We start from the raw sequence: 14,368 nt of genomic DNA on the forward strand, positions 1-14,368 counted from the left end.
TAATGACTGGAAGTTAGCCAATGTGACACCAATATTTAAAAAGGGCTCTAGAGGCGATCCTGGCAATTACAGACCAGTAAGTCTAACTTCAGTATTGGGCAAATTAGTCGAAACAATAGTAAAGAATAAAATTGTGAAGCATGTAGAACATAATCTGTTGGACAAAAGTCAACATGGTTTCTGTAAAGGGAAATCCTGTTTTACTAATCTGTTAGAGTTCTTTGAAGGGGTTAACAAACATGCAGACAAGGGGGATCCAGTAGATATAGTATACTTGGATTTTCAGAAAGCCTTTGACAAAGTCCCTCACCAAAGGCTCTTGTGTAAATTACATTGCCATGGGATAAGAAGGAAGGTCTTTTCTTGTATTGAGAACTGGTTAAAAGACCGGAAACAAAGGGTAGGAATAAATGGTAAATTTTCAGATTGGAGAGGGGTAACTAGTGGTGTCCCCCAAGGGTCAGTCCTGGGACCAATCCTTTTCAACTTATTCATAAATGATCTGAAGAAAGGGGTAAGCAGTGAGGTAGTAAAGTTTGCAGATGATACAAAACTGTTTAGGATAGTCAAGACAGAAGCAGACTGTGAGGGACTCCAAGAAGATCTCACCAAACTGAGTGATTGGGCAACAAGATGGCAAATGAAATTTAATGTGGATAAGTGTAAAGTAATGCACATCGGGAAAAATAACCCCAACTATACATACAGTATGATGGGAGCTAATTTGGCTACAACGAATCAGGAAAGAGATCTTGGAGTTATCGTGGACAGTTCTCTGAAAACTTCCACACAGTGTGCAGCGGCAGTCAAAAAGGCAAATAGGATGCTAGGAATTATTAGGAAAGGGATAGAAAATAAGACCCAGAATATCTTACTGCCCCTGTATAAAACTATGGTACGCCCACATCTTGAATACTGTGTACAGATGTGGTCTCCTCACCTCAAAAAAGATATTTTGGCCTTGGAAAGGGTTCAGAAAAGGGCAACTAAAATGATTAAGGGTTTGGAACGGGTCCCATATGACGAGAGGTTAAAGCAACTGGGACTTTTCAGTTTAGAAAAGAGGAGACTGAGGGGGGATATGATAGCGGTCTATAAAATCATGAGTGCTGTGGAGAGGGCCGATAAAGAAAAGTTATTTATTAGTTCCCTAAATAGAAGAACTAGAGGACGCCAAATGAAATTAATGGGGAGCAGGTTTAAAACTAATAAAAGAAAGTTCTTCTTCACACAGCGTGTAGTCAACCTGTGGAACTCCTTGCCAGAGGAGGCTGTGAAGGCTAGGACTATAATAGAGTTTAAAGAGAAACTAGATAATTTCATGGAGGTTAGGTCCATAAAAGGCTATTAGCCAGGGGATAAAATGGTGTCCTTGGCCTCTGTCTGTCAGAAGCTGGAGAGGGATGGCAGGAGACAAATCGCTTGATCATTGTCTTTGGTCCACCCTCCCTGGGGCACCTGGTGCTGGCCACTGTCGGCAGACAGGATACTAGGTTAGATGGACCTTTGGTCTGACCCAGTACGGCCGTTCTTATGTTCATCTTAGGTGTTAGTTGCATTTAATTCAGATGCAGAGTGGGACATTCGTCTTTTAAGATCCATCACCACATTTTGAGGGTGGTTTTCATCTTTCAAGTTGTCAAGTTCACCTCAGGCTCCAGCTACACTGTAACTCTAATGGTGAACCTTCGAGATCTCTCTCTCTCTCTCTCGAGAAGGGTTTTCCCATTTCACTCCGAGGCCAATAAAACCGTTGCTAACAAATGGCTGTTAGGCTGCAACTTCCTCTAGCAATGAAATGGGGATTCTTTGAAACTGCACGAGCTAGATAGAGTGAGTTCCTATCTAAATGTGATGCAAGGTCTGAGGGTTTTATCCTTAGCAGTTTTTTCTTTCCTCCAAAAAGAAAAAGCTTCAGCCCTTTCTGGATCAAATTCTAACACTGCATGATGTCTTTGATTACTATTAATTCCATCTCTTTGCTGTATTGATTTGGGTCAATCAAATAGGTGGATCTCGGTCATATTTCAGTATGAAGTAATTGCAGGAGCTTTTAGGTTACAGGTTAGTGTTGGGCAGGGATCATTGTCAATACAAAAGATCTAGTCAGTGCAAAGGGCCCATGTACATATATTATGCTTAATCCCAGACACAGAAAGTCTGGCCCATGTCCCAACATGAATTAAACCAGCCCAGCACAAGTGAAGGGAGTACAGCTGTGATGTTTCTCTTACCTTCCTCACTGAGACATCCCTCCTCTCCTAAGCACAGTTCACGTTAGAACAGCAGGATCATCATTTCCCCTCCTCTTGGATGCATTGTCACAGGAAACCAAACTACCGTAGGCTCAGCAGAGACCATAAAAGTGAAACTTCACATACTAGTTTACCACCATATAATCTTGCTGTAAGTGTATTTTACATGAAGATATTAGTCATCGGGGGGGAGGGGAGAAGAGTTGCAACAAGCCCACCCCATGTCCTCCTGGCCAAATCAGACTCCATTCAAGCCTTTTTCTGGGGCTATAAACAGAGTGGAGAAAAACAATCTTCACATCCAGCTGTCATGATTATGAGGGTTAGCCAGCAGCCTGGGGATTACGGAGTTAACTACACCTAGCCAGGTGGAGTGACCAGTAGGAATGTAGGTGGGACTTTCAAACTGGGACAAAGGAATTTGGGTTTTTTCCTTTCTCCTTTTGTCTCTCTGAGAGAGTTCTCTGCAGCTACAGAGAGGGATAAGCATGTCTCTCTCTCTCTCCAAGACACCATTCTTCATTTTCTGTAAGTAGGGTAAAGTTTAGGTAGTTTCGTTAGGCTTTATTGTTTTAAGGGTTGGGTATGGGATCTGATATCTGGCACTGCTTAAGAGATGTTTGGCTTTTCTTTTTAACTAAGTTCTAGCCCATGGTATAACTCCTCCATGAGTATATTTTGTTACCTTTCCATCTGATCCTTATGCTTGCAACGGGAATATTGTTGTAATAATAAAAGTTTTCTCTTTTCTTTTTATTAACCTGGCATTGGTTACTTGTGTGTCCTGATTTTTATAATAGGGGTGAGATTTCCCAAATGATCTTTCCCCTAATCTCGTTATTAATATTTGGGTGGTGGCAGCGGAACTTTTATTCCCAAAATCTAGATTAAGATTTTGGGGGAAGTTTGATACCAAAGCCTGGTAGATAAGGCTTTGGGGTACATTTGCTGGCCCCCACTTCTGCATTTATCATGCCAGAGTGGGGAAGGAGCCATGACACCAGCATCAACCAAAATAGTTTCCTGCCCTTCCAGGGTGCACTGCTCAGTCCTTTGCCCTTTTCCCCAGAACGCTGGCGCTCGGATTTCCTCCCCTCAGAGTCCACACTGAGCCAACACCAAATGGATAGCCATTGCTTCCCACCAGGCACAGTGCTCCTGCTTTGCGTCTGCCCTAGCTCAGTTTCAGCCTTCCGAAAGGAGTCAGCCAACCAGCCTCTGTTCACTTCCTTTGCTGTCTGCTATTTCTCCTGACAACCTGACCTCAAACAGCAAACCCTCCTTTATGTGCAAGCTACACGGCTTCCTCCCAGCTGAGCCCACTAAACCTCAGCTGATCCATATCCCTGGGGAGAGGGGTGAAAGCAGCTGAGATGGCACAAGTGTGGTTGGGTCTGACTACCTTTAAAGAGACAGCCTACTTGTAACAACCACCTAAGAAGAGTGAGAGCTTTTCCATGCCTACGTGGACAAAATATCACTAGCCGCCTATTTAACCAAGATTAATTTACAGATGTACATCACTTTTTGAGACTAAGACTGAATCAAGTGTCTGAGGGACAGAACACCTACCTAAATCACTAATACTGGGTATGCATCACCAATTACTAAATGAAACAAAAAACAGGACTGTGTAGCACTTTAAAGACTAACAAGATGGTTTAATAGGTGATGAGCTTTCGTGGGCCACCTATTAAACCATCTTGTTAGTCTTTAAAGTGCTACACAGTCCTGTTTTTTGTTCCAGCTGCACCAGACTAACACGGCTACATTTCTACCAATTACTAAATGGTTTCTTTCCTTTTCACTTTTCTTTTGCATTTGGTTTGAATAGGTGTAACATCAGCATTAGTCTTCAATAAAGCTAGATTCTCGCCACTAGCTGCTTTGGGGTTTTAGCAGACAGGCCAGGAATAGTTTTAGTCTAGGAAATGGTCAGAAAATTCAATGACAGAGCTGAATCTGTACAGTGAGCATATAGACTATATTAAGAATTCTAGCCAGTAATGGAAATGGGCAACATCTGGCTTCCCTCTTAAGAATCTGAAAATTCAGATCTGAAAATCTTCTACAGGAAGGAGTCAAGTAAATAGGTTGCATTCATGGAATTATAAAGCTGTGTAATCCACTGGGATTTATTGCTCTAAGAGAAAGCAGATTATTAGACAGCAGATATGATAAATAAGAAAAAATATTTCAAATAAAATGGACTAGGGACCAAAACCAAGTCTGTAGCAGTGAAAAGGTAACATACAATAAAACAATTACTTGTGTAAGGAGGTCTGCAAAGTCACTATCATATTTGATTATTTTTAATAACAATCGCAAGTATTTTATGACGTACATCAATTTCACAGAAAAAATTAAAGTTCTTTGTTTAGTGGTACACAAAAAAGCTTTAGAAACTTCAAGTCTAACAAGAAATGGAAGTGTAATTCAGCAAAGTGCACTTAAAGCTGTATGCCAGCAGTTTAAAAATAGCTTGTGAGCTGTTTACTGTTAGGCGACTCCTTAGTCACACAAAGAAACTTGATATATACGCTATTATTTGATTTTTCCTTTTGAAAGAAGCATTGTAGAAAAATAACTGAGCATCAGCCCATTGGCATTTTTCTCGTGTCTCTCTGGCATTTTTAGTGGCTTTTCTTCATATTCTTTTTCACTCACATGAAAATGATTGTGGTAGCAATTACATTTTAAAAAAAAATCACATTAACTCCAAGAGATGCGTTATGTGTGAGTGCATGTGTATATTATATATATAAAAATACACCATATAGCATAAAAAAATCTCCAGATAAACTATTTGTTATTCTCACAGTATTAAATATATCAATTTATTTTCACAGTGGGAATGTCATCTTACTAACTGGAACATGTTAACAATGAAAAGGAGTTTCCATCAGCATGGGACACACTAAACTGTGTCCCAGCTCTTGTATTGTGCAAGCCAGTAGAAAGCAATGCAGATCTACCAAATCTGCTGCTTTGGGGTTTGAAGAGAAGCTAGACTTATTTTCAATTACTCTTGCCCTTAGCCAGGAAGGCTTATTAATACCTTCTGGCAAAATGTGCCATCTTGGAAAATCAATTCAAACGTTGTTAGACTACAGTCAGTGCGCTACACGCTGGGGTGTGAATCTACACCATGCTAGCCTGCTGTGCACTTACGGGCTGCTATCATGGCACTATACAATAACTAATGTGCTTTGATCTACTGCAGTTCAAAAAGTAGCCAATTTATGAAGATCTCTCTTTTATATCTGAGAAGGAAGGATCCAACTCTAAAACGATACGCCCTGCTGGGTAACCCAAAAAAAAGCGACAATTCCCTACCTTGCTATCATTGTCTCGTATGGAATTGTGGTACACATTTATCATAGCAGGTTTTTTTCCAGTATTTCAGGTATGATAATTTTTTTAAAAAATATATACATGCATACATACACAGAGTACAGGCAAAGGTAAGTCAATCACTTTCCCCGTGACACCAGTTACTTTGTTTCTACTGAATAATCGATATTAATGAAAATTAAACTCAATATCTCCACAGGCCAACTGTACTGCATAGCCAACCAGGCAAAGCCAGGTTTATAAGGTATGCTAATAGATTCTCCCTTCATCACCTTCGCCCAATTGTTGTAACTACAGAAACATATTAAAATTAAGTCATGTATGTAAAAGATCTGCTGTATAAATAGAATACACAAAGCAAGGTTTATCAAGGCCAGTAAGGAAAGACTTCATCAGAATAATGAAAAGCCAGAGAAATATGCCAATACTGGAATTACTTGGTTTTACAATATTTTTGTCTCCTTGGTTAGTTGTCATTGAGTGTCATTTCATCTAACTTATACCTTCCTTCGGTTGCGAGAAGAAAAAGGAGTAAGAAAGCATTTAAGCTGAATGTGTTTTAGGATAAAAGTTTTAGAAAAGTAATCCAATTGGGATGACAGTGAAATGCTTTCTATACTCATTTTAACTGGTAATTGAGGACATGAGTTCTTGTACATGGCCTTTTTTAAACCCAATGTTCCCCCCACCGAAGACAAGGGCAAACTCTCTTTCACTTCAAAGAGCAGTGTCGAGAATCCCTTTGTGCACATTCATTACATCACAATCCTTCCTGTGTGTGTGATATATCTCCAAGACTAAAAAATGAATTATCCAATTTCAGAAACATTTGGCAGGTAGTGAAGATTATTCTACATAAATGAAAGCAATGACCATAGTGTTTTAGACATAATTTACTATTTCCCAGTCCATATTACTGGATTTACTCTCCTCCTTCCATGAGTAATCTGATCTCTTCACTTTTAGAATTTACATAGTCCAACAACCAATTAGGTAGGTGTATAAAATTTCAATAAAGATCTACCCGTAATTTGCTGGGGTTTTGTAAATCACTGTTAGCTTGAGAGCCAGAAAAAAACCAACAATCCCAACATTTGCTTCTTGCCACAAGAATTTGGCATAAAGAACGGCAAAGAACAGAGATACAGCCTACAAGAACTGACATTCAAATGCAGATACAGGTTACCCATTTTTATCTGTCTTTCCAAGGTAAATATTTTAGCATGAGGACTTCCTAACTCAGCAAGACTTTGTATTTCATTTGTTTTGACAAAACACAGGAAAAAGAGGAAGAGAAGGAGATAAAGACATGTGTATGTACATCTTATTTTTCATGTTTAGGACCAAAGGCATGAATACTTTAGCTACAGATGGTTTTAATAAGTCTAAATAAACACTGTAAAATAAAATCAAATAAAGCCATCAAAGGAGAGCAGCAATTTCTTTGATTAAGTCCCCTTGTTCTTTTTTGTGCTTTGAAAAGAGAGACTCCTCTGGAAAAATCTATGGAAGAGTCTTCACCTAACTCAATTTTTATTAAGACTTTCAGAAGAAATATGTTAATCTAGATAATTAGCTAATCCACAGTGTGTGAGACAGAGTTAGGGGAAACACTCACAGCATCTGTATATACAATTCATTCATCCATCATTTGTTTCTCAATTAGAATTTGGCTTTTTTGTGCAAAACATCCATATTCAAAACAAGCTATACCTTACTGAAATGAACCCAGAATGTGAGATTTTTTCCATCTTGTGTCTAGTTATTTACACCTGTGAAAAATGAATGTGAAATGGACATCATACCACCATTCAGATTTATGTTCACTTTGCAGCAAGTGTGACTAGACACGAGATGTAAGAAAGTAGAAAAATCAGGTCCCATATACAGGTAGTATTTTTACAACTATAATTCAATCATGTATTCACCATGTGCATTAGCAGCACCAGCCCATCATGACACACTCGATACTGAGTTTTTAGCAATATCATGTGCACCTGTTGGCTAAGAGGTACTTTGTAGCAGGAAGTAAGTCCTGTCTGTAAGGCCTTGTGGTGTGAAATGCAATTTACTGACAGAATAGTAATCAGCATCTGCAAGCTACTAGCGGCTTACTGTGTCTCTTCCGAAACTCTGCAGTTTCACGGTATAGCTTCGTCATAGCTCAGTGCATTTAGCAGAAACTTTTACAAAATAGACTAAGTACAATAACAGATTTGTCAGAACTTAAAAGAATATTATGTGACCATTTCATAGTTATGTTTAAAAACAGTCTCTGAAGGTATACACAGATTTTGTTTGGAGTAAAAATCCAAGAGAAAAAAGTAGTATTTTCAGATGCAAGCCCTCATTAATAACAGAATAAAACTGATTTGTAATCTTTTAAGTGTTTGTGTGCGCTGCCCATATTACTGATGATCTAATATACTTCTCCTGTGCTAGACATGTCATTCAGGTAAACCAGGCCCTCTTGTCAAGTGTACTGGGTAGTCTTCAAAGTGCTGCGAATGCTGGATGCTTCCCTGCTACTTGGTTACTCATGATTTTATCTAGCAAACCAATATATTCTCTATATCTTTAGTTTTTAACTGTAGATTTTCATTTTCCTATTTTACATTAATGGCACTTACTGTAAAAAAAATTCATGTTCAGGCATAAAAACTGCCTTTCTACTTGTGCACCAGTTCTTAAGTCACGGCTGTGCACTGAAAACTTGAGACAGACAATCCTTTGAGAAGTAGGTGTCTCTGTTAGGATTAGAAAAGACCATTTTCATTTAGAATGCGGAGGTGGAAGAATTTCCAGCAGATCATGGATACCAGCACATATATGTTATCTCAGGTCTATTTTGGATTCAGAGATAGTCTAAGGTTTGGCTCATTGAAGGATTCCATTCCATCGGACTAACCAGATGCATTAGGGCAAACCTTCCCCATAGCTTTCCCCCAGCACTACCTGTGAGCAGAAAGGCCATGTGAAAATGTGTAACAGGATATTTCAAGGCTACAAAGTCAGTGGCTGAAACGATAGCTCACATCAGATTCTTCTGCTCTGGAAGTGTGCTGTCCTATTGAAATTCTTCCTCCATTTTTGTGTTTTGTATTATACAAAACCACATGATTTTAATGGGGGGGGGGGGGGGGGGAGAGAGAAGAGCTGAGCATGCAGTACCAAAGCTGAAGAAACTCTATGAAAACTCAGTTTCCTGTTAATTCAACCAGCAGGGGTAGATGACTGTTTTGCGGGGCCCCGGGCAGCATAACTCCGCGGGGCCCCCACTTTGCCACGGTGCATGCGCCACGACGCCATGGCGCATGCGCGGGGCTTTTTTAAGCGCGGGGCCCGGAGCGGCCGCCCCATTCGCCCTGCCCTATATCCGCCCCTGTCAACCAGCCACATTTTTACACCATTTAAAAACCCCAGTTAAATAGTGCAGAGAGCAAGACAGATTCTGGTGGAAGCATTTACTGTTTGGAAGGAAATGGAGCTGCACCAAAGGGGTCTAACTCTAACGTCTGTTGCTGCGGGGTCTGCTGTGTTGTTACACTCTGCACAACTAGTTCTGTGAAGGGTACTGCACCAAAGTCATCTGTTTTTAGCCCATCACCACTGTGTACAGTCCCATGCAAGGAGCTCTGTCTAGGTCTCCCAGGTACTACTATGTTATGGTCCCCACGGTTGTCACCCAGTCCTTGATGTTGTGGGTGCCGCATCAAGTCTGGTGGGTGGAAAGGTTTGGCCCCAAAGGGGTCCAGCAAATTCTCATCTGCTTGCAAAGGGTTACCTCGATCTTTAGTGTCCGTCAGTGTAACGCTTATGTTTTCCTTGGAGTCCGAGATCGTTAAGAATTCGTTGCTGCTTTGGGAGTCTCTGCGGCCAGTTTTTTTATGCCTACGGGCTCTCTCTGGGGTGCGATAGCTGGGTTTTGAAGCCTTCTTGGTGCTGGTCGGGGTGCCATGGTGGCGTTTCCCATTGCTTTTGGGCACCTCCTGTTTCATGCGTCTTTGGCGGGAGGAGAGTTTCTGTAGATTCCGCTGCTGCTTCACCTTCTGTTGCTGCTGGCTCCCAGTAATGTCCTCAAAGGGGACAAGCCCAAACAGGTCCTCTCTGCTCTCGCTGCTCTTTGGGGTGGGAAGAGGCTGGAAAGGTGTGCAGCCAAAAATATCCACACTTCGGGGAGAAGTAGGGGAGGTCTGAGTCTCAGCTCCTATGACCTGGCCATCTGGCTGAGCTACTTTCTTGCTGAATGGGGCCTTGGTGAAGACATCAAAGTCATCCTGCTCTTGCCTCAAGCTGAGAAAAGCAGGCTGAGGAGAAAAAGCTTTGTCATTCTTTTCTCTTAGCTGAGTTTGCTGAGTCTGAATAGCAAAGGGGACAGCTCCAAACACATCAAACTCTTGATCAGGGCTCACCTTGGCCACCGTACTTGGTAATTCAGACAAGAAAGAGAGTGCTACACTGGGTTCTCTGCCTTCACCAATGCCACCCGCCTCTCTGTATCTACCACAAGGGATCCCTTCCATGGGTTTTCCTTTAGCGCGATCGGAATCTGAATCAGAACTCTGCTTTTCTTCCTCCTCTTCCTCTGCCTCATCTTCAGAGTCCATAAGGAGAGGCCGATGGCCGAAGTTCTCCGGTTCTGTATCATTGTCATCATTAAAGTCTCCATGATCCCCCTGTAAGACATCTTCCTCCTCCTGCTCCTCGTCTTCTTCACTGCTTTTGGGAGAAGGAGGATCAGATTCAAAGTCACTCTCGGACTCATCACTTCCTTTCTGCACTTGTCCCCCTGCAGTTTTTCTTCCTGGAGGATGCTCTCTGGAGGCTTGACTTGATTTTTCTGCCATGGTGGGGCTCCCTAAATTATTTTCTTGACTGCTGGCTGAGTTGTCAGTGGTCTTTCCTGGTGATCCTGCAGTGCCAAAAAAATAAAAATAAAAACTTTAAATTCGCTTTTACAACAAACTTAAAGAGAAGCTAGATAATTTCATAGAGGTTAGGTCCATAAAAGGCTATTAGCCAGGGGATAGAAATGGTGTCCCTGGCCTCTGTTTGTCAGAGGATGGAGAAGGATGGCAGGAGACAAATCACTTGATCATTGTCTTCAGTCCACCCTCTCTGGGGCACCTGGTGCTGGCCACTGTTGGCAGACAGGCTACTGGGCTAGATGGACCTTTGGTCTGACCCAGTATGGCCGTTTTTATGTTTTCTTATTTCAAATACACCATACATCCATGCTGAAGGGTTGCAGGTGCATTCAAATATGCCTCTTGTGTAGTTATTCACAGAAGAGAGACAAAGTCCAGATAGGGTTTCAGCTTTTGATGGGATGTTAATAAAATAGGTTCCCTGTCAGATGCTGGTGCCCTTAGGTTACTCCTGAAAAGCTTATGGCTCAATTAATGAAGAAAAAAAAAGTACCAGATGGTACAGGGAGGTCCATTCAGTATGCATTTTTGTGCTCGTTTCCAACACTAATGCATGAGTGCAAGCACTGGCATAGTCCAGATAGGTATTTTCAGCATGGTGTTAGAAATCCAGCTATACCATGGTTTTACAGTACAGTATTGAAAAGGCTGGAGAGGGACCTACATTAGCACTTACATTGGTCATGGGACATTTGTGCCTGAAAGAAAATCTCCATAGTGTTTAAAATGGTTGCAGCAGTGGGTGATCTGTCTACACTACTGCCGTGTCTACACTAATCAAAAGATCGCTGCTGTTGTGATCAATCTTCTGGAGTTTGATTTAGCAGGTCTAGTTAAGACTTTCTCTATCAAACTCAGACGGTGCCCCCTTCTGGTACTCCTGCTTGTGCGAGGAATAAGGGAAGCCAAGGTACATCGACTCCAGCTATGTAATTAACATAGCTGAAGTTGCGTATCTTGCTTTGACGTTCCCTGTGAGTACAGATGTGGCCTAGGACTCAGCATTGTTAATGCTAGGGAGGCTGAAATGATGGTGCAACAGTAGGACATTTTTGGAAACTTTTAGGGACATACATCCAAAGTGCTTGTCTTGCTGTTTCAGACTGGTTGTACTCTGAAAAATCATGTTCTAAACTGACATTGTGAGGTTCCATATTCATTTTCTCTCAGACAGTTTACAAATCAAGAAAGGATCTTAAAAAAACAAGCCATCTGTGGGGGAGCCTGAACTACCCTGCCTTGGCAATAATTGATGATGTCTGTCCGCCTTGTCCAAAATGCAGCTTTCTGGCCTGTTTCAAATCTGGTGTAATAAAGCACGCAGCCAAGGCTGGGTTAATAAAGAAAGCTGTGAAAGTCAGGAATTGTTTTGCATAACAATGCAGATTAAGCATGGTATGCGAGACCACGTCAAGAACACACAGGACAAGCGGCCTTGTACTGGTACTCATTTCTGATAAGCAAAAAAGTACAGATGCAGCCATGAAACTGTGAACTATGCACATAGCTGTAACATCCTGAGCAGCAGGATGTACCCCAGATAAGAGCATTTTATGAATCCTACATAATACATAATCAATTGGTAAATATGATTAGAATGACCAAGTCTCTCTGCTATAAATTGGGTTTAGTAAGAACAAATGGTGGGAGGGAATGGGCAGGATCAACCCACACATCCTGCTCAATGGAACTAGAAGTGATTAAGCCCTTCACACCAGCTACATCAGTGGTGGCGTTCCTATGCGTGGGAAAAGACGGAACCATGACCTCCTCCCTGGCACTGTAGGTAGCATACAGCTGAAGTTTAAGTGAATTAGGGTTTATTATTGTATATAGTAGATCTTTTAGCAACTGCTTTTGCATTGCTTTGCACTGTATTAACTGCTTTAGAATTTATAGTATTTAAGGTTTAAATTGTATAGGAATTGTTCTTAAGACTTGTACACTTAATCAACTGTATTAACTGCTTAAAGCTTGCAATAAATAAGAAAGTGGTTAAGTAGCCCTGAAGTGTACTGGCTTCCCTTGGATTTAAAATAAATCGAACCACGCGACACCATCTCAATTTAAGGTCTGAAAAATCAGTCTGTTCTTGCTCTGACATCATCATCCCACCCCATTAAGATTCTGCAGTTAAAATGCAGCTGACACTTCCCCTTTTGAAGAATGATGCAGAATAGGGAGCCAACTACTGTTTCATGAATATATTTGGCTTGGTAATGTTAGAAGCAGAAAAAAAAAATTCATAGAAACATAGAACTGGAAGGGGCCTCGAGAGGTCATCTAGTCCAAATCCCCTGCACTCACAACAGAACTAAATATTAATGAACCCATTCCCAACAGGTCTTTCAGAACAGCTTCAAGTCTGCTTACTTTACCGTTTCAGTAACATATTTGGAGAGAGAGAAAAGGATAATATAGCAATAAACTGTTACAATCAACTGAAGAAAGGCTTTTCACTTCAATAGTATATACATGTACTTGTCAAATAGCCTATTCTCCCTAGAACATAGATCACATTGTAGCTGCGTCATTTGAGTACAACAATAGAATGGTCGTAGTAATAATGCTGATTAGTGCAGTTGCATGAGTACTCAAACAGTGAAATTCACCTTTTCCTGCACATAACGTGAGTAATAAGGTTTGTGTGGTGAAGTGCACAAGGGACAAAGGGGTGGGGGGAATTCAGTACATCAGTAAGCCACGCAGGTGCAATGCAGACCCACTGCACAGCCACCAGAGGTATTATTTATACAGCACCACAATATGATGAACAATTGGTGAATGTGTGTCAACCCTATTGGTGAATGTGTGTTTGAATCAGTATATATATGAGCATATGCAAATTCTCTATGAAAGAGCCAGCAAAAGCAGGTCCTTGAACACTACCACTTACTTATGAAACACTATTTTGTTACTTTAAGAAGTCATTATGTAATCCGATGTGGGATTGTGTGCAGTTAACTATAAGCAGAGCTCTCAATCACCATGGAGCAGAAATCTATTATTGCTGCACTCCCTCAGGGGTTAGCTTTGCCCCAGCATAACTTCAGAGCTCCACTGTTGCAGATAGGAGTGCCACTGCAGTTTAGTATCTGCCTACTGGAGCTTCACTCTTTTCTGCAGGCTTAGCCAGCCTGTATCTGAGGGAACACTGGTCACCTGAACCTCTGATTTTACATAGGTATCATGTGTCTCTTGAGACCTTTGTAAAATCCAGAGTTCAATTATAGTAGCAATATTTTGGTATCTTAGAGCAGTCTCCTTTTATCCCAAAGAACATCCAAACAGTTTATTTTCTCTCACACACACTATGGAGAATATTTATATCTTTGGATACAGATTTTTTCACACCACAGAAAAGATTGCTTAATAAATAGAAATCTCATGTTTATATTAGAGCTGTCAAGCAAAGTTTTTTAAAAAATCATGACTAATCATGCTACTATAATAGAATGCCATTTCTTTAATTAGTTTTTGGTGTTTTCTACATTTTCAAATATATTGATTTAAATTACACCGCAGAATACAAATGTTCTGTATTTTTATTACTAATAATTGCACTGTAAAAACAAAATAAATAGTATTTCTCTATTCTCTTAAGTACTGTAGTGCATTCTCTTTATCCTGAAAGTTGAATTTACAAATGTAGAATTATGTATAAAAAGAACTACATTCAAAAACTGAATAATATAAAAAACCTTAGAGCCTACAAAGTCCATTCAGTCCTACTTCTTCTTCAGCCAATTGCTCAAACAAGTTTGATTACAATTTGCAGAAGACGATGCTGCCTGCTTCTTTTTTTACAATGTCACCCGAAAATGAGAATGG

At 40.7% G+C, this 14,368-nt stretch overlaps 1 protein-coding gene across 6 annotated transcripts in view; it reads right to left on the bottom strand.

Annotated features, from left to right (window-relative positions):
* Positions 1-4,371: 4,371 nt before the first annotated feature.
* BMP2K (BMP2 inducible kinase) overlaps positions 4,372-14,368 on the bottom strand; it is an 85,557-nt gene continuing 75,560 nt past the window's right edge. For 5 of the 6 annotated variants that reach the window (XM_075929462.2, XM_075929461.2, XM_089778122.1 and 2 more), the window contains one exon: positions 4,372-10,521. In XM_075929462.2, the coding sequence (XP_075785577.2) occupies positions 9,074-10,521 (1,448 nt within the window). In that variant the 3' untranslated portion in view covers positions 4,372-9,073. The remainder of the gene's footprint in view (positions 10,522-14,368) is intronic. The other variant, XR_012903971.2, reaches the window with a different exon arrangement.

Source organism: Pelodiscus sinensis, chromosome 4 (assembly GCF_052426305.1).
Source record: "Pelodiscus sinensis isolate ZL-2025 chromosome 4, ASM5242630v1, whole genome shotgun sequence".
Taxonomy (NCBI): domain Eukaryota; kingdom Metazoa; phylum Chordata; order Testudines; family Trionychidae; genus Pelodiscus; species Pelodiscus sinensis.